At 37.6% G+C, this 24472-nt stretch overlaps 1 protein-coding gene across 1 annotated transcript in view; it reads right to left on the bottom strand.

The window, feature by feature from the left end:
• The window catches only part of ERICH3 (glutamate rich 3), a 105981-nt gene that overhangs the window by 6576 nt on the left and 74933 nt on the right, over positions 1-24472 (bottom strand). The window contains 2 exon segments of the mRNA XM_058716950.1: positions 2712-2837; positions 13647-14096. Of these exon segments, the coding sequence (XP_058572933.1) occupies positions 2712-2837; positions 13647-14096 (576 nt within the window).

Below are 24472 nucleotides of genomic sequence, written 5' to 3'. Positions count from 1 at the left end.
AGAATAATACTTAGGGAGATAAGAATTTCTAAAATGGTCATCTTAATAATTTTGCCATCAATCTAGTCTTTTTCATTTATAGAGGCTCCTGGACTAGATACTATAGGTTATCACACCAGTGTGTCAACCTCCAAATTATATAAACTTATAAAGTGGGCAAATGTGTCTTCCTCATATTTTTTATTGCTTGGCTTTTTGGTTAGGCATCTAATCCCCACCCCCCACCCCACTGCCAACAATCTTCCAGAAACCTAAAGCCCTGATCTTCTTCCCTATTCTGATATCCCATTCAGGACTGTCTTATCATTCCATTTCCTAACACAAAACACATCTGTCCTTTGTGGCATTTCCTTGGTCTCTTGCAGCTATTACAATAAGCCATTTTGAAGTAAGGCAGTGATAGCTGATATTACATTCCCCTTAAAAATATATTTGGAAGGTAACTTTTGATGTCTTCTTTCAAAGAAGTAACAGAAATTTCAGGCCTGTCAGTAGGGTTGGTGCTGACTTTTATAGGTGGTCCTCAGCATGTCACAGCAGTTATTTACTAAATTGTACCTAAAAGCTGCCAGAGGGAAATGTAGAGCCAAATGTTCATTCAGAGAACACGTAGCCAATTCACCTGAATTTTATTTCATTATTCATATTTCATTTCATCGGTCCATTGTATCTCATTTTAGATTATTACTGGATTTAAAACAAATTAAAACAAAGTGTGTCAAGTCTTTTTAATAGTATATTTGTTGCTATTCAAATTCTTGCATGAAAGTATATTAATAAGTCAGTTATGAAAAACATTTAAATAAAATTCTCTGTTTTGCTAAGCTAGTCTTTAAATTTATGGATTAATTAAAGAACATTAAGGAAAATGGGGGAATAAAACTGCCTAGCCACCATATAATAATATACTGTGCCTAAATTCTGGGAGAGAAAGAGCTAATGGCATCCAGCTGAGCTATTATATGAACACGAACACCACGGGGTAGTCAGACATGACATTCCTGAGGTAAGAGAGAGAAAGTAATTGAAAGCCTTCTAAGAAGTATCAGTATGAAAACATGACATGTTTTTGGATAGTAACATCATGGACTTTTGGGGGAAAAGGAATATAAGAGACCAAGCAATATTCATAAACAGAAGCAATTTGATTTAGTGGAATGAGTGTGGACTTCAGGGTCAGATAGATCTGGATGAGAACATCAGCTCTGCCACTTCTATGTGTGTGAACTTAGGAAACAATACCTCTCTAAGCCTTCATTCTTCTATCCATAAAATGGGAATAGAAATGCTTGACTCACAGAATCCTTGTGATAGTAAACCATAAAATGCTTAGCATAGTTTCTGGCACACAGGAAGCCCTGCCGAGTCTTCCACACTCCTCTTCCACTGCTTACAATAAACCAAATTTTCTTGCTTGAATCAGAGTTGATCAAGAACAACTGCCAGGCCCGCCTTGCAGAATGTCTGTGAGCACATTGGAACACCTCTGGTGGAATGCCCACCACAAAGGATTTGAATTCTCTAAGCCCTCGGGCTCCTTCTCCTATAACTTGTCTGCTGCATATTCAAGCATCACTGGCCCTCTCCACATTACTCAGGGGGGAACTGGAGCTCAGGGAACTAGCATATGTGCAAATATCCTTGCTACCATTTATTGTGAGTAATAATGTCCTTTTTCTCTGACCCAGGAGACTTGTGTCTTCTGCTAGCACCATGAAACCATGGCTGGCAAACTTGTTTGCTTGAAAATGGGGTAAAATCTCAAATAACCTCACAGTGCTTAATGACTGTCATTAAAAATTAGAAGTCGGGGTGGGGGTGGGGAGGGAGGGTGCCTGGGTGGCTCAGTCGGTTGAGCATCCGACTTGGGCTCAGGTCATCTCACGGCTCATGAGTTCGAGCCCCACATCAGGCTCTGTGCTGACAGCTCAGAGCCTGGAGCCTGCTTTGGATTCTGTGTCTCCCTCTCTCTCTAGCCCTCCCCCACTCATTCTCTCTCTCTCTCTCTCTCTCTCTCTCAAAAATAAATATTCAAAAATTAGAAGTGGGGGTAAAGTGACCATAGGATGAATGAAATGAATAACCCCTCCCCCTATATATACATACATAAATTCAAATCAGGGTGGTTTTAAAAAGCCTGCTGCTAAATATGGGGAAACCTGATTTCAAGGACATGGGATGTTTGCCCCAATGCATAGGAGTCATGGTGTGTTGAGTCACTCTAATTGGAAATCTTGCAGCTGGAATACTCACCACCAAGAGCCAAGTCATATGCTGATGGCAACAAATTCTTCCCCAATTTTAAAAAATAAGGAGTTCAAATAAACCATTATGAAATGTGCCTTGGCTCTCCGGGTCTCCAGTGGGTCAGTTAGGCAAATCTTCCTCTCTAGTCAACTGACTGGGAGGCCGACTATGAAATAAGACTGATCTGAAAATCCCTACCAATATTTTGTTTTATAATCTAAAGTCTTTTTTCCCTCCAAGCTAGGCACTAATGCATTCAAAAAAGAATAATAACCTTCATATCTGATGTCAGCTTTAAAGCTCCCCTAAGGCCTCTCAACCACCTCCTGCCATCAAATTCATTAGTTGAAAAGAAAATAAAGGTGGAAGAAGGAGGAAGCAAGGGTCGGAAGATGAAAGATGGAAACGAGGCTGTCTTGCAGAGGATTTCTAAAGGTCTTTCCTAGGTAATGATGTGCCCTTACCTGCACCTGTGTCAATCTCTGGCTTCCTCCAGTGCTTCTCCTCCTCGTCTGTGCTGCTAACACCAGGCTCAGTGTCAGAGTGACAGTGGCAGCCAGGTTCCACAGCTTCTGCTACAATCTGCCCAACTGATTGGAGATCACATGAGATATCAAAAGGCATAAAAACAGGTCATGGGAACATTGCTGAGCTATTTCATATCATTTCAACAAGTGGGGTTAATTTTAAAGCATTCACATTAAAATGTGATCTTGTTTTTAAAATCTATTAAGATTAAATAGCTTCCAAGCCGTAATTTCAAAAGCACAATGGAAGATCATGAAGTACAGAAATCCATGCAAAGAAGTACTTCAAACAAAAAAGACAATAGCCAGAAGCAGTGACAGATTTGGTAAATGCACATGCAATGAAAAGATTTAAAAAGAGGTTTAGTTGCCTTTTCCTTTCTAGAAATACGTGTTATGGCTTTTATAACACCAATCATCACTGCTCTTTGAAATCGCTGAAACTACCAGAGCTGACTATACTATGAACATTTCATCCATTAGATTTTAGTGATTTGACCCCAATACTCGCTCCATGTGGACAGAGCAAAAAAGGCTATTGCATGATTCCTATATATTTGACAATAAAAGCTGTTGTAGAAATTCCTGTTATCTGCAGCTGATTACTAGTCATGGAACTTCAGAAACACAACAACCTAAGTTCAAGTCCCATATTCCATACTAACTGTGTTACCTTCGGTAAGTTCTTTGACTTAAGCCTAAGCCTCAGTTTACCCATCTGTCAAAAAAGATACCTACTCAGTGATTATTGGAAAGATTTAAAAAGTAATATATGTAGAGCATGCTTATCTTTCACTTATTAGCAGGTGCCTAAGCATTTAATAAATAATAGCTATGATGTTGATGAGCATGTCTATTATAAGAATAACCACCCAATCTGGTAGGATTCTAGGCAACACTGTAATATCAATTGTCTTTAGCTTCTGACATGTTCCTGTCTACATCCCTTGCCTATCATCTGATGATCCATGTTCCTAAATCCCTGACATCTACCATTATGCCACCTTCTGGTTAATTAAAGCTCACTGGAATAACAGTAGACCTAGATCTGCCCTCCCAGATAAGAACCTATCTCCAAAATACCCTTTCCTTCTTCTCTCCCCTCCTCCCCTCCTCCCTCCCTCTATATCTATATTTCTCTTTCTCTTTCTCTTTCTCCCCCTCCCTCCCTTCCTCTCTCCTTTCCTTCCCTCTTTTCTTTCTTACTTTTTCTCTTTCTTTCCTCTTACATATTCTGATTCAATTGACCCAAAGGCTGTACTTCAAGAACAGAATTAGAATGGGTCTCTTGCTCACCTTAAGGTGAATTGCTAAGGGGTAGTTACTTACTGATCCATCTGTGTTTGGAAGCAAATAATGAAATGTCTGTGTCATGTGGCTTTTGGGGGGAAAAATGGAATGACTTAACTTTATTAATCTTAAGAGAACAAGCATGAGAGTGAAAATAGGTGCATCAAATAGTTCAAATATGTATTCTGTTTAAAAATTTTTTGAACATCAATTTTCCTCATTCATCCAGTATGCCAAATAAAAAAGTTTTTTACAACAATATAGAGATGACATCAACTCATGACAATGAGATTATAGTTGGGTTTGTTATCAAGTCAATCTTTATTTTAGGAACATAGTACATATAAGCTAAATATCATCTTGCCCACTATAATAATGTTAACAGTATATAACTAATGAGTTTAAATAAGCAGTGTTTTATGTCCTTGTGTATAAATTTGCTTGGCTGATTTCTTAAATAGAAATCCCAAAGACGGTGGGACAGGAGGATGGGAGCAAGTCTGATTTCATAGCAATTACTTGAAGCTTTGTTTCATTAGAGCCAATGAGACATCTGGCTTTTTTTCTAAGTAACCTGTAGACTATAAAGGAATATGGTTTATTATATAAATATGGAGTCATTAGGTTGTACACCTAAAATAATATAATGCGCATCAATTATACCTCAATAAAAATTTTTAAAGAAATATGGTTTACAATAATAATAATAATAAAAAACAATGATTAAAATACACAATTAACAACTATTGAACCAAAGACTATTCTAAGAAGCCAAAAGGTATTAGCATAATGTGGAAATGACAACTCACTCAGAATGGACAGTGAAGCATGTAGTCACTCTGTCTCAGGACTGTCATCAGCACCTGGCCACGTCTGCTGGCTTGCCCCTGGAGGGTTAGGCTTTGGAAGTAGATGAGAAGGCTTTTGGAAGTAGATGTATAGTTAGGTGATGCCTGCTTCAGATTTAGCAAGAATGGGACCCTGGCCTGAGCATCAAGGACTTATTAGGTATGAGACCAGAAAAGGCCTCACTTGGTCATTTTTTCCTCAGATGTTCTGAAACTGAAACTTAAAAGCAAGAACTTGGCCAGGGTCTAACCTTGAGGGTTTCTACACAGAGGAAAGGACTGTGCACGCTGATCCCTGGCACCAGCAATGTGACACATCACTTTGTGTCCTTAACTACTTAGCTCTTCACCCCCCCAAGGCTCCTCTCCTTCCCTCTCTCTAAAGATGACCATTAAAAGCAAAGGTAACTGTCAGTTCTCATAGCCTTCATAGCAAAATAGAAGAGGCTCACACAGAGAATTTCTTAGAAAAGCACCTTTTCCACTCAAATGATGTAGAATATTTTAAGATGTTTTTTAAATACCAAAATATTATTATCTGATAATGTGAGCTTTTTCATTATGAAAACATTTTAAAATAATATATACAATACTTTCCTTAACTAGGGAAATATTCTTACCTAAAACCTTAAAAGACTATAAAGTACCAAAAAGAAAAAAAAAAGGGGGGCACCTGTGTGGCTCAGTCAGTTAAGCATCTGACTTCCTGTCAGGTCATGATCTTGCAGTTTGTGAGTTCGAGCCTTGCATTGCACTCTGTGCTGACAGCTCAGAGCCTGGAACCTGCTTCAGATTCTGCGTCTCCCTCTCTCTCTGCCCCTCCCCTGCTCACGCTCTGTCTCTCCCTCTCAAGAATGAATAAACATTAAAAAAATTTTTTTTAGGTGGATTAAAAAGAGTGGGTTCTGTGTCTTTGTCTCTCTCTGCCCCTCCCCCACTCATGTTCTCTCTCTCTCTCTCTCTCTCCCTTTCGAAAATAAATAAAACATTAAAAAAATATCCTAGTTTCACCATTCAGAACTACTACTTAACATATGGGTGAATCTATGTATTTTTTTAGCCTCCTGTTAGTATAGATAGCATTTTTACCCCATTTTATTCATTTACCAATGTATTGTGACTATTTCCACATATCATCAAATAAAAAAAGATTCTTCAGTAACTGCATAGAATGTTCTAATAAGTTTTTACTAAAATTTGGCTAACCAGGGGTGCCTGGGTGGCTACACTGTTTAAGCGGCGACTTCAGCTCAGGTCATGATCTAGTGGCTCACGAGTTTGAGCCCCGTGGGCTCGAGCATCGGGCTCTGTGCTGACAGCTCAGAGCCTGGAGCCTGCTGCAGATTCTGTCTCCCTCTCTCTGCCCCTCCCCAGCTCATTCTGTCTCTCTCTCTCTCTCTCTCTCTCTTTTAAAAATAAATAAAACATTAAAAAAAACTTGGTTGGGGCGCCTGGGTGGCGCAGTCGGTTAAGCGTCCGACTTCAGCCAGGTCACGATCTCACGGTCCGTGAGTTCGAGCCCCGCGTCAGGCTCTGGGCCGATGGCTCGGAGCCTGGAGCCTGCTTCCGATTCTGTGTCTCCCTCTCTCTCTGCCCCTCCCCCGTTCATGCTCTGTCTCTCTCTGTCCCAAAAATAAATAAAAAACGTTGAAAAAAAAAAAAAAAAAACAAAACTTGGTTAACCAACTGCCTGCTGTTAAATTTTGAATTATTTCTATTTGTGTGTGTGTGTGTGCGTGTGTGTGCATGTGATTAGAAAGCTATTTCAAGGGGCGCCTGGGTGGCTCAGTCGGTTGAGCGGCTGCCTTCGGCTCAGGTCACGATCTCGCGGTCTGTGAGTTCGAGCCCCGGGTCAGGCTCTGGGCTGATGGCTCAGAGCCTGGAGCCTGCTTCCGATTCTGTGTCTCCCTCTCTCTCTGCCCCTCCCCTGCTTGCTCTCTGTCTCTGTCTCTCTCTCAAAAATAATAAACATTAAAAAAAATTAAAAAAAAAAAAGAAAGCTATTTTAAATACCACTTATAATCATTTTTGTATTTTTTTCTGACTATTCCCTTAAGGCAAATTCTTGGAATTACTGGCTCAAAGAGCGTATTTTTAGAAGCTTTGATACATGTTTTTTATATGTTCTTCAAAAAATGAGGTATCAAAACTAACAACTTCACCTGTAATGATGAAAGGCCGTATGTCCCCATGCTTTGCCAACAATGCCACAATCTCCTCCAATTATTTCTATATTTGATAATTTTGTAATTGAAAAGTGGTGACAAGAATAGAGTTTTCACTATTAGTAGGCAAGCTTTCTAAATACTTTCCTTCTTCTCTGCTTGTTTTGAAACAAAATAAACTGATCCCATATGAAAAAATGCTAATAATCCTGAACATTTCAGTAGCAGGAGAAAGTTTTGCTAAGAACTTCTCATCTTAATTTTAAGAAGGTATGAAGTCCATAAAGGCAAAGTGAAGACATATCCAAGTTTATCCCAAGTTCCGGGTCACCTTGAATACCATCCGTGTGTTTCAATCGTTATTTGCGTGGCCAATCAATTACGTTCCCAGCTAGTCACCATGACAAACTTCATAACTAACACCATCTACCTACACCGTAAAGATGCTCCTGTGTTACCTCCGGCATTGAAACATGGCCCACACAAACCCAGGATTAATTACAAACTCAAGACCACAGCTGTTCGGAGATAACAGCTGCAGAGAGCTAAAGTCTGTCTTCCACACAGTAGCTAGAATAATCTTTCTAAAACTTCCAGATCATGGCATCTGTATGCTAAGACTTTTCCAGTGGTTTCCTATCTCAGAATAAAATCCTCCCTTTGGCATACAAGTATCCTCCCCCCACTCCACCTTACCCCCATCATCTTCCCCCACTTTCTGTCTCTCCCATTCTGATCCTGTCACACCAGCCTCCTTTCCGGACCCTTCACTCAGCAACTATGCTCCCCATATTTAGAGTTTCAATTTGTTATTCCCTCTGCTTCCTGTGCTCTTTCTTCAGATGACCACCCCTTTCTCAAACCATTACTCTGCCCTCTTCCCCTGATTTATTTTTCTTCTACACTTAGTCCAGGATACCTCATTACTTGTTAATTTTTTACTTCTCAGGTATATCTCTCACTACAACGTAAACTCCGATACGGGCAGGGACTTGATGATGTTCACACCAAGAACAGTGTGGCATAAAGCAGATAACCAAAACATATTTATTGGCAGACGAAATCTATTGGAACAAATAACTGTGTGCTTTCACAATTCATCCAGAAATGGTATTTGGACTGCAAATCATAACACATGATTGTCTTGTTCTCTCATCAGGACCATCTAACTTGCCTGCATGATGATCAAACTGAATATTACTTTAGCCATAACATTATTTAGGTTTATATTTCCTAGCCAAGCACTATGACATCTTCCCATTTACATATAAATATATATTTTACTTTATATTACAGTACTCTATTCTTAATATTTTATTTATATTCGTGATTTATAAATTATATTAACCTCACAAATTAATCTACCTTAATTGTTTCGCCATTACAACATAAAACAAAGATCGTGCCATAATGCATTAATACAGCTTAAACTGAAAATAACAGAGAAAAATAGCACAAAAATAACACTGTGCCCTATCATATTGAATTACTTCCCAAGGACACTATCTCATTGTAGCTAGCAATTATAATCTTTCACTTTACCCACTTCACTGCATATACACATCTTTTATATCAATTCATCTGATTTGTTGGTGACAAAGCTCAGTTAATAATGTGAGATATAACATAGAAGGAAAATATCACTTTACGTTATCAGTCTGAAAGGTATGTAGGCACTGAATATAGCACTTTACTACTTTATCCACTGCTTTGATTTTAGGTAAAAACAATTCAGATTAAGTTGTGTTACTTTGGACACTACAAAACATCATTAACTGAATGTAATTTTTATAGCCCACAGACCTCTTCTTAACATAATCATGGCTTTTATTCTAAATCTGGTTGAAAATGATTAATTTGGGGGCGCCTGGGTGGCTCAGTCGGTTGAGCGCCGACTTCGGCTCAGGTCACGAACTCACGGTCCGTGAGTTCGAGCCCCGCATCGGGCCCCTGTGCTGACAGCTCAGAGCCCGGAGCCTGTTTCAGATTCTGTGTCTCCCTCTCTCTGACCCTCCCCCATTCATGTTCTGTCTCTCTCTGTCTCAAAATAAATAAACGTCAAAAAAAAAAAAAAATTAAAAAAAAAATTAAAAAAAAAAAAAAAAAAAAGAAAATGATTAATTTGGCACCATACAAATATGAGAGATAATCTTCTACACATTACCTCAGCCCCCATTTTGACCTAAGGTTCTAATCAGAGATCTAAGTAAAATAGTACACATTTCAATCTTTACCACGCCTTCTAATCTAATTTACATAAGCTGTGTTTTGCAGCATAGTCACCTGTGTGACCTTCACTTCAAGCATTAACTTCGGTTCCATCCCTCTCTCCCTGAGCCATCTAACTGAAGGCTCAATTAAGAAAAAGGAACTAGCCATAACCTCTTTGCTTGGCATCAAGCAAATCAGGACCCAGCTTATTTTATCTGAAATTTTCTTAGAATGTTTATTCATATAAGGGTCTTTGAAACTATTTATGACTTCTCTTAATCTGTTATTTTAAGTATTTACAAATTCATTGTATCATTTCCTTGAATATACTTAAAACATCAGCACCCAAGAGTTATAATCTATGCATCCTTGAATTTTGATAGTATTAATCCTTCTACATCATTCTGAACATTTTACATGTTTTTTTGTTTGGCTGTTTTTCGGTTTTTTTTTTTTTTTTTTTTTTAGTCTATCAATGTTTTATTTTCTACCCTACTTTATTATCTTTGTCTCTGGGCCTCCATAACCCAGAAATTTTGTTCTTTTGTGGAAGATGGGTCATAGAACAAATCTACCCATTCTTGCACAGAAGGCAACATATTTTTAAGAAAATTTGCAAAGTTATAAAATAAGCACTACGATGGAATACTATGTATAATAGATAAGAGTAAAATACAGTTATGTGCAATGATATGAAAAGATGTTGAAGACACAGTACTAAGTGAAAAAAAGCAAGTTGTAAAACAAAATGTATCATTTCCATCTGTATGTAAAAATAATATATGTATATATGTAATACATACATTCATTTATATATGCGTATAGAGAGAATTTTTTCTGGAATCAGACCTAAAAAAATATTCTCCACAGTTATGACTCTGTTGCATGGGAAAGAATAGAGGGAGAAAAGGAAAACTAGCTTTCATTTCATTTTCTTTTCATTTTCTCTGTCCCATATTGTTTAAACTTTTCAACCAGGCTTTTGTAAAAAACACATTTTATCAAAAGCCTTAAAATGTAATCCAGAAATTAAACTTTTTGGAACTTATCCTAAGAAAATAACTATAGGCTTTAAATTACCCTAGGTAATAAGATACTAAAGTCCTATTAACAATAGTGAAAATAGGAAAAATATAAATATCAATAATCGGGTAATGATTAAATTATATGAAAACCACAAAATGGGATAACACACAGACACGAAACATATTTGTAAAGATTACATAATGACATAAAAATGCTTATGGTATAACATTAATAATAAAAAGCAAGATAAAACATTTTATAAAAAATATGACAACGTGAGTTTGTAAACCCAAAGTTTAGAAACTGACCAAATGTTGAAAGTAATTCCTGTGTGTGTGCTAAATCTATGGGTCATTTTTTAAAATCTGCTCTTCTCCATTTTCTAACTATTATTTCATAAGCTATTAATAAAAAATAAACACTAACAGAGAGTCTTAGTACATGTGTTAAAGCCTAAGAAAGATTAAAAATGTCACAAACCTTGCCATCTAGTGTTGAACCTGCCTTAATAAAAAGATAACAGGGGCACCTGGGTGGCTGAGTCAGTTAAGCGGCCGACTTCGGCTCAGGTCATGATCTCGCGGTCCATGAGTTCGAGCCCCGTGTCCGGCTCTGTGCTGACAGCTCAGAGCCTGAAGCCTGTTTCAGATTCTGTGTCTCCCTCTCTCTGGCCCTCCCCTGTTCATGCTCTGTCTCAAAAATAAATAAAACGTTAAAAAAAAGTTTATAAAAAAAATAAATAAAAATAAAAAGATAACAAAATGCTTTAGAATTATAGATGTTATCAAATCAAGAGTACAGACTTCTCATAATATTTAAGAAAAATATTTAAGATAAATCTACACACTCTTCATTTCACACATCTGGAAAAAAATAAACCACCTCACTTTCTTCCAAGTGGCATAATCCTAGACTAATGTTTCTGCTATTCCATCCATCATCTAAATACAGCCTGCATTATATGCATCTTACTTTTCAAAAAGATGTCTATGTACACAAGTCCAGGCAAACAATCTATTTGTCTGAAATGGTGGTAAAAGAAGTCAGAGCATCAATGTTACTAATGAACTTTAACATCTCTACCTTTTTTGAGCAGCAGCTTGTCAAATCGTATAAATTTCCTAGATTATACATTGTATGCTCCAGAAATGAGCAATGAAATCCAAGATTGAAGACTTGAATTATTTTATAAAAGGGTTTCAAATTATTTTAACAAGAATCTTAACTCTTATATGAAAAAATCCTTTTGAAAATCTCAGGGGTCTGTGTTATAATCCCAGGGCAGGAGATGGCAACCTTTTTCTATTTAGGGCCAGTTAGTGAATTCTTAGGGCTTTGTGGGCTATACGGTCTCTGCCGCAATGATTTAACTCTGCCCTTGCAATGCAAAAGCAGCGTTAATAACGAACAAATGAGTATGGCTCTGTCACAGTAAAACTTTATTTTCTGACCCTGAAGTTTGAATTGAATTGAATTTTTACGTCACTACATATTAATATCCTTTTGATTTTTTCCAACCATTTAAAAATTTTAGGGGCACCTGGCTGGCTCAATCAGAGGAGCATGCGACTCTTGATCTTGGGGTCATGAGTTTGAGCCCCAACGTTGAGTGTAGAGATTACTTAAACAAATAAATAAATAACTTTTTAAAATTAAAAAAAAATTCTTAGCTCACTGACAATACAGGAAAAAAATAAAAGTGGTAGGCCAGATTTGGCCTGTGGGTGGAAGTTTGTCAAGTTGTTCATTCCAAAATTATTCAAATTTGCTACATAACACCATCTGAAATGTTTTTATTGTCCTCCATTCCATCTTAATAATCATACCTAACCTTTAAAGCCTTCCTCAAAAGAATCCTTCACAAAAACGTTCAAGGTGTGCTTAACCAAATGGGACTTTCCCCTTCTTTTGAAATGCCGTAGCATTTGTACCTGCTCTGGTTTTACGAATGACTACTTACTGACCTTTGTCTAATTATTGGCGTGCCAAGATTTCCCCTTAGCATTTGATGGCAGGTACCCTCTGTTTCACATTACACATTTCTTATTGACCATGGTGTCCTGCACATAGTAGAAAGTTAATGATAATGATTGAATTGAAAGATAACTATTCAACATCTTCAATTCCTATATGTAGGCCACAGTGGTTTCATTACAGCTTTTAAGGTCCTATAAATGTTAGAAACATTAAAAGTATTCATAAGTTTTAAGCAGATGAATTTTAGTAATACTAAAATATGAGCACAGATTTTATCTTGGGATTAAGAAGAATGCCCACTATGTTGGCAAAGGAGACAGATGAGAGGGAGCAGGGAACAGAGAGAATTACAGGCCACAGGATCTGTGTGAAAGCCAAATATCTGGCAGGTCCAGCTGTCCACAGGACACAACTTGGTCCCTTACCTGTCCTACTAAAGTTGAGAAAGACATCAAACTTTCCACATGTCTAACGTCCTGGGACCTGATTACTGTGGGACACTCTCCACTCTTCCCATGTCAGATGGAACTATGCTGCATACTCATTCAGGAACCCCTGGGTCAGGAAGTTACTCAGTTTCAGAGAAGAACTCAAAGTAAAGTTAGGGGTTTTCTATGAAATTTTCATATTTTTATCTAAATTTAAATTCCTATTGCGCAGATACAATAGACAATCTTTAAAATCTGGAACTACTGTGCTTGAATTCAAATCCTAGGAATGCTTCTTATTAGTTGTATAATCCTTGACAAGTTATTTAACCTCTCTGAGACATAATTTTGTCACCTATGAAAAAAGAGATGATGATAATAGAACCTAACTATGGGGATATTGGGTTATTATGGGGAGTAGATGAGTTAATATATGTAAGTGTTTAGAACTGGCACATAGGAAGTACCTACCAATGTTAGTTCTGTGTGTGTGTGTGTGTGTGTATACGTATATGTGTGTGTGTGTGTGTATATATATATATATATATATATATAAATGCATATATAGATAAGAACAAATAGTATTCCTAGTATTAGATAACCTCTAAAAAGCCACACATACCCTTGCCTTCAGACACATATTGTGTTTTATTTGATTCTTGAAAGAGAATTACCATAAGAAGGAATTTACAGAAAATAGGAAACAAGCTATATAAGGTTTATCAAGTAATTTTTAAAACGCAGTAGAAGAAAAACAGCAAGCTGAGTGTACATGTATGATTATGTGATGAAGAGAGAAATAAGAAAATAATTGAATGACTCTGGCATTATCACAATAGTATTTCCCAAGCTTTGGCAGAATGCAATGACCAAAATCAGCTTCCATGCATGGGGACAATGGCAGGTCAACTCAATGGCCATACTTACCACCTTTCTCCACCCTACAGGGACCTGCTTTTTTGTCCTTCACCTTAGCAGTGCTTCCTTCCCAAAGCTTACTTTTATCCTTTTCTTTTTCTTCCTCGGAAACATGTTCCCTGGACTTCTCAGATATGCCCTCTGCAATCACTTGGGTTCCTTTCTCCATTTCTTCTTCAAGAACATTCTTCAAGCATTCGTCTATTGGCAAAGGCTTGGTCTCTACATCTGCTGTCATTATTTCTTGGTCTTCAATTTCAACTTCTTGGGAATCCTCAATTGGAAGGCAGGATTTTCCTGCCTCATCATTTTCACTCGACTCCTGAAAAGATGAACTTCTGGAACTTTTGTTTGGACTGTTCTCAGTGTGGGCTTCCCTATCCCCCAGTGTGGATTCATCTTCACTGCAACTAGAACATGGGTGACTTCTGGATGAGGACGATGAAGCAGTTTTTATATCTAAAAAAAAAAAAAAAAATGATGAGATCATTGTTTTTCCATTAAGCAATTGGTTTAATTGTGGGAATTTTGTTAGCAAAAATAAAACTAAAATTTTTTAATATAGGTTAATAGACTCGATACCCTTTTCACATAGGTTGTGCATAATTATCAAGATAAAAATCTATGTAATCTGTGAGTCTCCAGAAGTTTTCAATAGGAAACCACATCTAACTGAAACCCAACTGTATTGATTGATTGATTGATTGATTGAAAGCCATTTTATTGGAAAACATTTGTAAGTATCTATTTCATTGTAGAAGTAACCGATTAATCTTTTATTTATTTAGTAAGAGCACTTATTTCATTATCATCCTTGGTAGCCACAGTATTCTCTGTGCGTAAAATTTAAATTTGTATCTACTGTAACATCCACCATATCCAGCTAGCAAGGTGTACTAGAAAGATCTATGTGTTTGCAAACTACCAAGACACTTTAAAAATATTTTGAGGTGATGCTTCTGTGTGTGTGTGTGTGTGTGTGTGTGTGTGTAGGAGGAGATGTTGTCTGATCTCAGGTTCCCCCAAAAGCAGACCCTGAAGTCAGGATTCATGAGCAAGTGATGTATTAAGGATATGCTCCAGGAGAAACTCTTACAGGAATATTAGAATTTTTCCTCCCTTAAGGAAGGAGTTTGGCTTTCATATTCTACTCCAGTCAGACATGGCTACCGGCCACCCCAGGGGAAGGTAAACTCCTTGGCACTTTCAGGTGCTTTGCACCTGTGGGTGAAGCAGCTCCATGGCCCAGGGCTGTCCTCTAAAGAAGTATCCTCTGAAGAAGGTAGAGAGTGCAGGAGCTGGGAGACGTGCACATGGAATCAGTAAAAGGGGTTCTAGGAGACTTAGGCAGTAATGCTGATGTAATGCAACAGATACACAGTCTAGAAACTAACCGAAGCCCAAAATGTGCTTACTACCCAAAAGCACTTTCAAAAATCTCCAAGAAAGCAACATACACACTGAATCTCTGTAAGGAAGATGCACATCCTGAAAGTCATGGCATATGCTGTGGGCCAGAGAAAGACAAACTTGCTTTTGAGTTTTTAATCAACAGATCTGTGTTAACAATTGTTTTTTACAGAATATATTTTCAAATGAAATATCCTACACTTAAAAGCTTCCTAGGTTTCTTGTTTTCTCTGTGTTCTCCTTACTCTTTTCTCTGTTTCTTTTATTTCTGCTTGGCAGCTACACAGATGGCTCTAGCAGCTGATGCAGACTTTAAGGGAAGAAATACCTGTCTTTACTCTTATCCTTCTCCTTCACACCCTCTAGCCCAAATGGCTCTCTGTGACAGGGCTTAGAATTTTAAGTATAGTCACAGAGACTTATCAGAGTTTCCACAAAGATTTGAGAGATGCTACACAGCGGTAAAAAAACAAACTCTAAAAAGCCTTTAAGCAACAGAACCCCTTAAGCACAATTCCATTTGTTCTTATCTCCCAACTACCTTGACAGGCACCAGATGACCACTGTTTTCCAAGGAAACACATACTTGAACCACTCTTTCTTTATCTCCATTTTATAAAATCTGGATATACCGTCTCTCAGTAGGGAGCACAGCAGATCAAGGACAACTGTTCTCTATCTTATTTGTCCCAATTCAGACACTCTAGGGAGTATGATCTCCCTCTCTCTAAAGCATCTCATTTTTTTTTTAAAGGAAAAGAACTCTTACTTGCTACTTGTTCAATCGGTAGCTTTCATTAACTGCACAATGAGCTAGAAGGCCATATTATACTCGTTCTGCACTTCCGAAAATACTCGTGTCTACCATCTTAGTGTTTATATAATGGCTCTGACTTTTGGCTCTGAGAGTTGTTCACATAATAAAAAAAAAAAATGAGCGTTCCTCTACTTTTCTTTAGTAGCTACCTTTCTTTGGCTTCTATTAATTGTGTTACTTTAATTCAAAAGGCTGGAACACACTCTGGCTCATTTTGAGCCAGTCCCGTAGAGAAGAGAGATCAGGAGAATGAAGGATCTTCAAGAGGCAAGGGTACCTGACCTCCCATATAAACTCATTTCAGTTTTCCAATTTCTCTCTAACCTTGCCATACAAGTTAGTTTCTCTCTCATTCCTTTATCTCATTTTCATGCAGACACTGGGGCAAGACTTTGCCTAAAAAAAAAAAAAAAAAAAAAAAAAAAAAAGCTCAAAATGCTTTAGGGCCATGGACTGGGATTTTCAACACTAATTTTATTTATTGTCTTAGAAATGAAGCAAATTTTTATATAGAAATTTTTGCCTAAAAGAACTTTGAGGGAACGTGTAATTTTTTTTGTCATTAGTAGGGAAAAAATTAGCTGGAAGTCATGTTAGTAAGCAACTCTGCCTCCCACCCAATTCTATTTGTCTCTCTGGTGCTCCCTCCAGGTACTGATGCTGAAAGAATCTGCTCTTGGTGTTACAGTAAAGAAATGATCTGCACTCGTTGCCCAAATCTTTGGCCAAAGCCAGCATGTGTGGTACTATGATTCCATATCATAAGCAGGACCTCTCACTTTCCACTCTGCCCATACAGTCAGTCTCCACATCCTTCACTGTCTTCTCTTTTCATGTCATTGATAACCATTCCTTCTTCTGCATCACTACTACTTCACACAACATGAGACTGAGAGAAAATAACATGTCCTCCTGTAAGATAAACCTTGGTGTTTCAATCATGACTCAGCTACTTACTAGCTTTCACTTTGGCTGTTTCACTTACCCTCTCTAGGCTTCTGTTTTCTTGCCTATAAAATGGGGTGAATTCTACTTATTTTTCTCTGTAAGTCATTGTAGAAATCACATGACACAAAATTAACATAATCAAATTGAATAATGATTTCTTTATGACTTTTAGTCTTTCCCCCTCTATGAAATCATCCATGTTAAGTATAGCTTAATACATTTCTGTCTTGTGATTTCACCCTGTGTTATATGAAGCATAGTAACTGCAGCTACCAATTGCTTAGGAAAAAAAAAAAAAACAATAAAACCTGATCATGGTTATGCACCTACTGTGTACCAAAAAATGAGGTAAATACTTAAAAAACATCTCACTTAATCCCACGGAATAGCTATGTTCTTTTCTAGATCTAGAAAGTAAGGCCCAAAGAAGTTAAATAATACCCAATGTCCATTAGCTATAAAGTAGCAGGTTTTGCAAAACATTTTTTTTAATGACCCACTGTAGTAAAGCCAAGACCACTCTTCTTGCCAAAAGGCCTTCAAACAGAGAGCATCCACTGTCATGGACCTACTATTGCTTCTCTTAACTAACTCTCTACTGTCAGCACCCTAGAACAACAAATAAAAAATAGTTCTTTCCAAAACATCTGAACTCATGGAATTCAATCTGTCCTCCTTTTATATCTCTAGTGGTCATTCTCCATTTTGGCCACTGTATATATATATGTGTATATATACACACATATATATATATACACATATATATACAGTAATCTCCACTGTTTATACTGCCTGCCTAGCCAAGTCAATACACACCTGAACAAGGGTGCCGACACTCACACATCCACAGTCAACACCAGTCTCACAAATTCATGAGGAGCTATGCTATCCCCTCTCATAACTGAGGCGCTGAGTTGTTTACCTTTCTACCCACTTACATAGATTCATTCATTAAATGCATATGGAGCACCCCTTACGTGTCAAGCAATGCGTTAAGGTTTAAGGACCCAGAATAAAAAATGGCAGGCCAGGTCCCTGCTTCCACAGAGACTACACACTCTAGCCAGACACTGCTTCCTTTTGTGAGAACACAATGGATCAACCACACATGTTCACTCAGATGTTTATTCATTCTCCTTACAACGACCACGGATAGCTCTCTCAGAAGCTGCTGTTATACTCTCACCATGATCAATAGCTATGTTGTTTGCTTTGAACCAATTTTAAGTCCCAACCTTAGCTTTCAATCATTTCCTCACCCTCTAGCATAGAATGTTTTTTTTTAATTTTTAATGTTTATTTATTTTTGAAAGAAAGACAGAAAGACAGAGTGTGACCGGGGAGAGGGACAGAGGGAGAGGGAGACACAGAATCCGAAGCAGGCTCCAGGCTCTGAGCTGTCAGCACAGAGCCTGACGTGAGGCTCAAACCCACAAACTGCGAGATCATGACCTGAGCCGAAGTCGGATGCTTAACTGACTGAGCTACACAGGTGCCCCGAACATGGTTCTATTATAGTTTAAATTCACCATTTTCTCCATTAGTGTCCTGATTTTAACTACTTTGTTTTGGGTTTACTAGCTTGAAACCCTATGGACACTTTAAAAAGTGCATAAACTCAAATACGTAAATTCAGTTAATAATGTAGATCACCCCAGGAACATACCATGCATCCCAACCCAATGAACCCAATACTCTTTCGAACTCTAATACAAATTGCTTCTCTCTCCCATTCTTTAGTCCGAGGGTTCACAGAAAAATCTTCATAGGCACTGTTCCTACTGTCTTCAAATTGGCCATGACACATGAGTTTATACATCCTGCTCATACTAATAGTTCTATCTTGATTATACCCATGAGTTCATAAAACTGTTTATATTTTATAATAGATACTATGATTTAGTCAATAGTTTCACATACAATAATGCCTAGTTAGGCAAGTGCTTTGTACTCATAAATATTATCGAATGAACGTATGCTTAAGAAAATAAAACTAGAAGTCATTAAATTCTAGCTATGAACACTAACTAGTTATTTGTCTTAAGGGAGACCACATGTCTTCACACTGATAAGTCATTACTCAATTCATCAATGAGACAAATATATGCATTACTTTGTAAGAATAAATATCTATAGGTAAATACAACTCTGTTAGGGGGAGAAGAAAAAATTTTAAAAAACTTAAAAGTTTCTCCATATGTACCTTTAATTGCATTTTTTAAAACACTACAATGAATACTTAAAATACTAGGAATATAATCAAATCCTGTGTCACACTGTCCTGCCTAAGTCCTTTTATATTTATCATTAATCTACTCCATCAGCCATATATTCCACAAGACTTTACTGGGTGTCTTCATAATGCCTTTGTTGTGTACAAGGCAGATTCAAAACTGTAGAGAAATATCTCATAGGAAAGTATTTTATGTGGACTAAAAGATGAGTCTGCATTTAAATATTCACCTGAAAGCCATGCCTTCTTGCTTCAACAATCAAAAAGTGAATATGGATTGGGGCGCCTGGGTGGCGCAGTCGGTTGAGTGCCCGACTTCAGCCAGGTCACGATCTCGCGGTCCGTGAGTTCGAGCCCCGCATCAGGCTCTGGGCTGATGGCTTGGAGCCTGGAGCCTGTTTCAGATTCTGTGTCTCCCTCTCTCTCTGCCCCTCCCCCGTTCATGCTCTGTCTCTCTCTGTCCCAAAAATAAATAAAAAACGTTGAAAAAAAAATTAAAAAAAAAAAAAGTGAATATGGATTGAGGAATTCTTGCCATTCAGAAAAATTAAAGTTTGACTAATCATGTAAAAAACGAACCAACCAACCAACCAGCCAACAAAAACCCCACATATATAGAGTCTGACCAGAAGGCCACCTACAATCTTCCCCTAATCTTCTCTGCTCCAAGGAGCAGTCAAGTTACACTGAAGTCCACAGAATGTGGTTTCACATCACTTATAATTCAACACGGAGGGAGGAGGCTTCCCTCGTGCTCCTCTTCAATAGTCAGGCCAAGAAATGAAGAGTGAGATTGTTGAAGTCAGTAAGTCCAGTAAATAGAATATCTTTTGTGACTCGGGAATTTTATAAGTCTATAAGGACTATTTCTTCAACAGACTGGAAAATAGCACAAGTGAAATATTATATTTCTTACTAGAAAAAGCATTTGTTTTAATTATTATATTCTATCTTTTGCAATTCTGGGAAGAGTTTTTCTCTCTCTTTCTCTCTTACTCTACTCTTAAGGAGCTATTTATTCTTTACCTCTTACTCATAAACATTATCAACCAAACTGTCCATAAAAGCACAAAAGTGTATTGTCAGTGACATGACACTTTTCCCCTCAACCTTATAACATTCATCTATGACAATATATTTTCAACTAGTGAATTAGCGCCTAGGGTTGCCAACACAAATGCAGAGAAAAGGAAGGTGTCATTCTTTGTAAACGATGGAAAGTCTCACCCGTCATTCCTAAACCAGGGTGCTCTCCTAGTGGCTCTCGGTCCCTAGCGCTCATCACTCATGGGCTGCTCAGCAGAGAGCATTCATCAAGGCAGGCCCACGCAATTGTTAGCTGGCAGTTTAAATGGGACCGACTTGTCACTAGAGTGACAGCCTGGGCAATTGTTTGCCCTCTGGGAACAGGTGCAGGCAGGTTCAAATGAAACACATCCAAATACTAACAGCAAGATTCTTAATCATGTCAATAAAAAGGATGAACTGGTGTCTCAAATTCAGTGGTCACAATATGCCTCTTACACTTCTGAAGATGAAATGCTGTCTGGCTTTTTAATAGTGTTCCAAGGAATCTATTGTGTCATTATCATTTTTAAAGCATGCTACTTTGTTTGCTGGGTGAAACCTCTAATTTGGATACTCCACATGCTAAAAGGAATGTTTCTGAATAACACAAGGCCAGGTTATCAAAATCAAGGGAAGGGAAATAAAAGAGCCTGGAGGTAGAAGAAAGAAACAGTAATAAATGATGAGATTTTATTTCAGAATAATGGCAAAGTTTTATTGTAAATACCAAAAATGCAAAAGAGCTCTGAAAAAGGATAGCTTAATAATATCATTATTGAAACAACAAAATAAAATAGTTGGTGGGGGCGCCATGTGGGCTTAGTTGGTTAAACATCTGACTCTTGATTTCAACTCAGGTCATGATCTCACAGTCCTGAGTTCAAGCCCCACGTTGGGCTTTGCATTGGGTATGGACCCTACTTAAGATTCTCCCTCTCCCTCTCCCTCTGCTCCTCCCCTGCTCTCTCTCTCTCTCTCTCTTTCTCTTTCTCTTAAAAAAAATAGTTGGCAAATTTAATTTTTGCCTTTTAAATTTCCCAACCTTTGCGTGCTAGATTTTGTACGTTGTGGTAGCTTTTATTACATATCTCTTTAAAGTATTATATATTCTACACCTAAATTGCAGCTAACTCTATACAATCTTTTTCAATAAAATTCTAATAATAACATACAGTGTAAATGTAACTAGATATCATGGCATCTTAGTATTCTTGGTGTTAAAACAATCAAGTATTCCTGGTGTTAAAACAATTAAGTAATTAGGGTGCCTGGGTGGCTCAGTCGGCTGAGCATCCGACTCTTGATCTTGCCTCAGGTCATTATTTCATGGTTCATGGGTTTGAGCCCCACATCAGGCTCTGTGCTGATGGTGTGAAGCTGCTTGAGCTTAGCTCTTCGCCCTCTCTCTCTGCCTTTCCCTCGCTTGTGCATGCTCTCTCTCTCGCTCTCTCTCTTTCTCAAAATAAATAAACTTAAAAAAAAAAGTCAAGTAATTGCTTAATATTTATGAAATATCTTTTAAGAAATCACCTTTGTGAGGAATAACAAAGACAGCATACAGTCCTAGCTTTCATAGTGTAAATAACTTTGTCAGTAACTTGTGTAATGAACTTGAAAGGTAAAATTTAACATATGAAACAATAAAAGAATAAAGAATTACTGAATAATAGAGTTTCATAAAATAAAGAGATCAATGAAGGCTGCCAAAGGAGGAGAGTGTGGGTGGAAGAGAAGGGGGCTAAGCTGGAACTGAATGAAAGGCCTGGAAGTGGGCAGGGAGGCCCATCCAGGGAAGAGAAAGGTAAATTTGAGTAAAAGCAGAAAATGTCTGTTTTTATCTCCTCTGTTTAAAAATAAAACAAAAAACAGAAGCTAGAGAATAAGATGAACTCAAGATAAGTACCTCTAAACTGTATTGTCTTAAGGAAGCACAATCCTTTTATTAGGGGGATTTTCTTTACTTTTAGATAAATAGATATTTTCTCATTTGGAAAAATCATAGTTCTGTTGTTTCTCCAAAATGCAGGCTCTAAACTTAAGTAATGTTTATATCTTGGCTCTGTTACTTTCTGGCTATGTGAGTTACTTAATCCCGCCATTTCCAAGTTTATTTGAAAAAAATGGAGATAAAAAGAAAAAGTACCTTCCTTTTAAGATTGTTTGAAGTAAATCAGATAATTCATATAAAATATTTGGTATAGTGCTTAGCACTGAGTTTTAATAAACAATAAATACCTTTGGAATACCTTTCCAAACATAGGGTTCCAATTATTTATATGCAAGCAGTATTCAATGATAAAGCTTACCAATCTCTGCCTGTTATTCAATAATTACAGGTCTAAACGACTAAAGCTTTTCCTCCAGGAATATCCAGGTACTGCCTACACCCCTCTCTGTTTGAACATAAAAATTAATCTGTCATAGAAAAAATCCATTTGACCCCAAGAAAAAAAGATGATTAAGCAGCACAAAAATCCCAGATGCCCAACTACTGAAAGAATGCATTGAATCTTCATGAAATCAGCCCTTGATAATTCTCCACCATACTGAAGAAGTGAAAAATTGAGTCCTTTGTGTTTTGAACCAGTTATATTTACATGCAAACACATTTTCAAGTATTTTCCAGGTTCAAGTCATTTGTACAGCTTCTTTAAAATTTGACTCAGGTGACATCACTTTTTCATAGAATTCTTTAACTTTCCCTATATCAGATAGTAATGTAAACTTAAATTCGATGCTCACATTCAAATTGAGGGGGAAAAAAGCTTACATATTAAGCATGCCTGGAAACATAAAATATAAGTATTAAGAGAAATTATAGAAAAGGGCTAGTTTAAGACTTCATAAAAATATTTCAATGACAGACCATTAATCTTGAGTAGTTCTTTCAACTATAATGAAAGTGACAGCAAATCTTGTTTTCAAGTTTACTAATAGTGAACATCATTCTAAATTTTCACATCATGCTTCACTCTTTGCTTTGACTGTCAGGAAACTCAGGGTTAAATTTTTAGTTCAAGCTTATTGATGGTCTCATCTATGGTTCCTAGTAAAATTATCTTCCCTTTGGGGCACCTGGGTGGCGCAGTTGGTTAAGCGTCCGACTTCAGCCAGGTCACTATCTCGCGGTCCGTGAGTTCGAGCCCCGCGTCAGGCTCCGGGCTGATGGCTCGGAGCCTGGAGCCTGTTTCCGATTCTGTGTCTCCCTCTCTCTCTGCCCCTCCCCCGTTCATGCTCTGTCTCTCTCTGTCCCAAAAAAAATAAATAAAAAACGTTGAAAAAAAAATTATCTTCCCTTTTACTCTAAATTATTTCTGCATGTTATTGCCTTGTATATGTGTGCATGAAATTTTAGAATAAGTTTGCTTAAATTCTTTCTTGAAGAGAGTGAAACTATAAATATTTGCTCTTGTGATTACTTGATTACTGAATTTACTTTTATTTTATATTATCCTAATATATTTGCTGAATTCAAAATTTTGAGATTTAAAAAAAATATTTATTTACTTTTTGGAGAGTGTGAACGGGAGAGTGGCAGAGAGAAGGGGACAGAGAATCCAAAGTGGGCTCTGCACTGACAGGAAGACAGTAGCAGTTAGCCTGATGTGGGGCTCGAACTCACGAACCGGGAGACAATGACCTGGGCTAAAGTCGTACACTCGACCACCTGAGCCACCCAGGTGCCCCCAAAGTTTGAGATTTTATACAGAAAAAATGCTGAGAGCTGGAAAGAATGGTGAAAATAGACAGCAATTCAAAAAGTCATCATGGGGGCACCTAAGTGGCTCAGTTGATTGAGTGTATGACTTTGGCTCAGGTCACGATCTCGCAGTTCCATGGGATTGAGCCCCTTATCGGGCTCTGCACTGTCAGTGCACTCTCTCTCTCCTCTCTCTGCCCTTCCCCTGCTTGTATGTGCTCTCTCACTCTCTCTCAAAAATAAATAAATAAACTTTAAAAACAAATAAAAAAGTCATCATGATATAAACTTATTTTCTAGCCCAACACAAAATACAAAGACATACACATACTTAAATATGACAGTGTTATGGTTATAACTATTAATGTTCTGGATGTACCGGGAAAGATCTCTGATTAACTAAGAATCACATAGCCTCGGCCAAACCCTTATGGGACAAAGCAGGAAATCGGTTCCTTCTTTGACCAAACATTACTTCGGTAAATTGACATATTAAAAAAAGTCTTCAAATGTTTGAGATAAGCCTCAGATGATGGTTTCTTTGTCTACCCTGAAAACCTCTCTGTATTTTTCCCATGAACACTCAGAATGATTTTAGGCTTAAGGACTATGAGGAGGTCTCCTTTGCCATGAGAGATGATCCTTACATGAAACTAAGA

The sequence above is a fragment of the Neofelis nebulosa genome, chromosome 2 (assembly GCF_028018385.1).
Source record: "Neofelis nebulosa isolate mNeoNeb1 chromosome 2, mNeoNeb1.pri, whole genome shotgun sequence".
Taxonomy (NCBI): domain Eukaryota; kingdom Metazoa; phylum Chordata; class Mammalia; order Carnivora; family Felidae; genus Neofelis; species Neofelis nebulosa.
The sequence above is the reverse complement of the archived record's forward strand: the minus strand, read 5'-3'. Positions and strand labels throughout refer to the sequence as shown.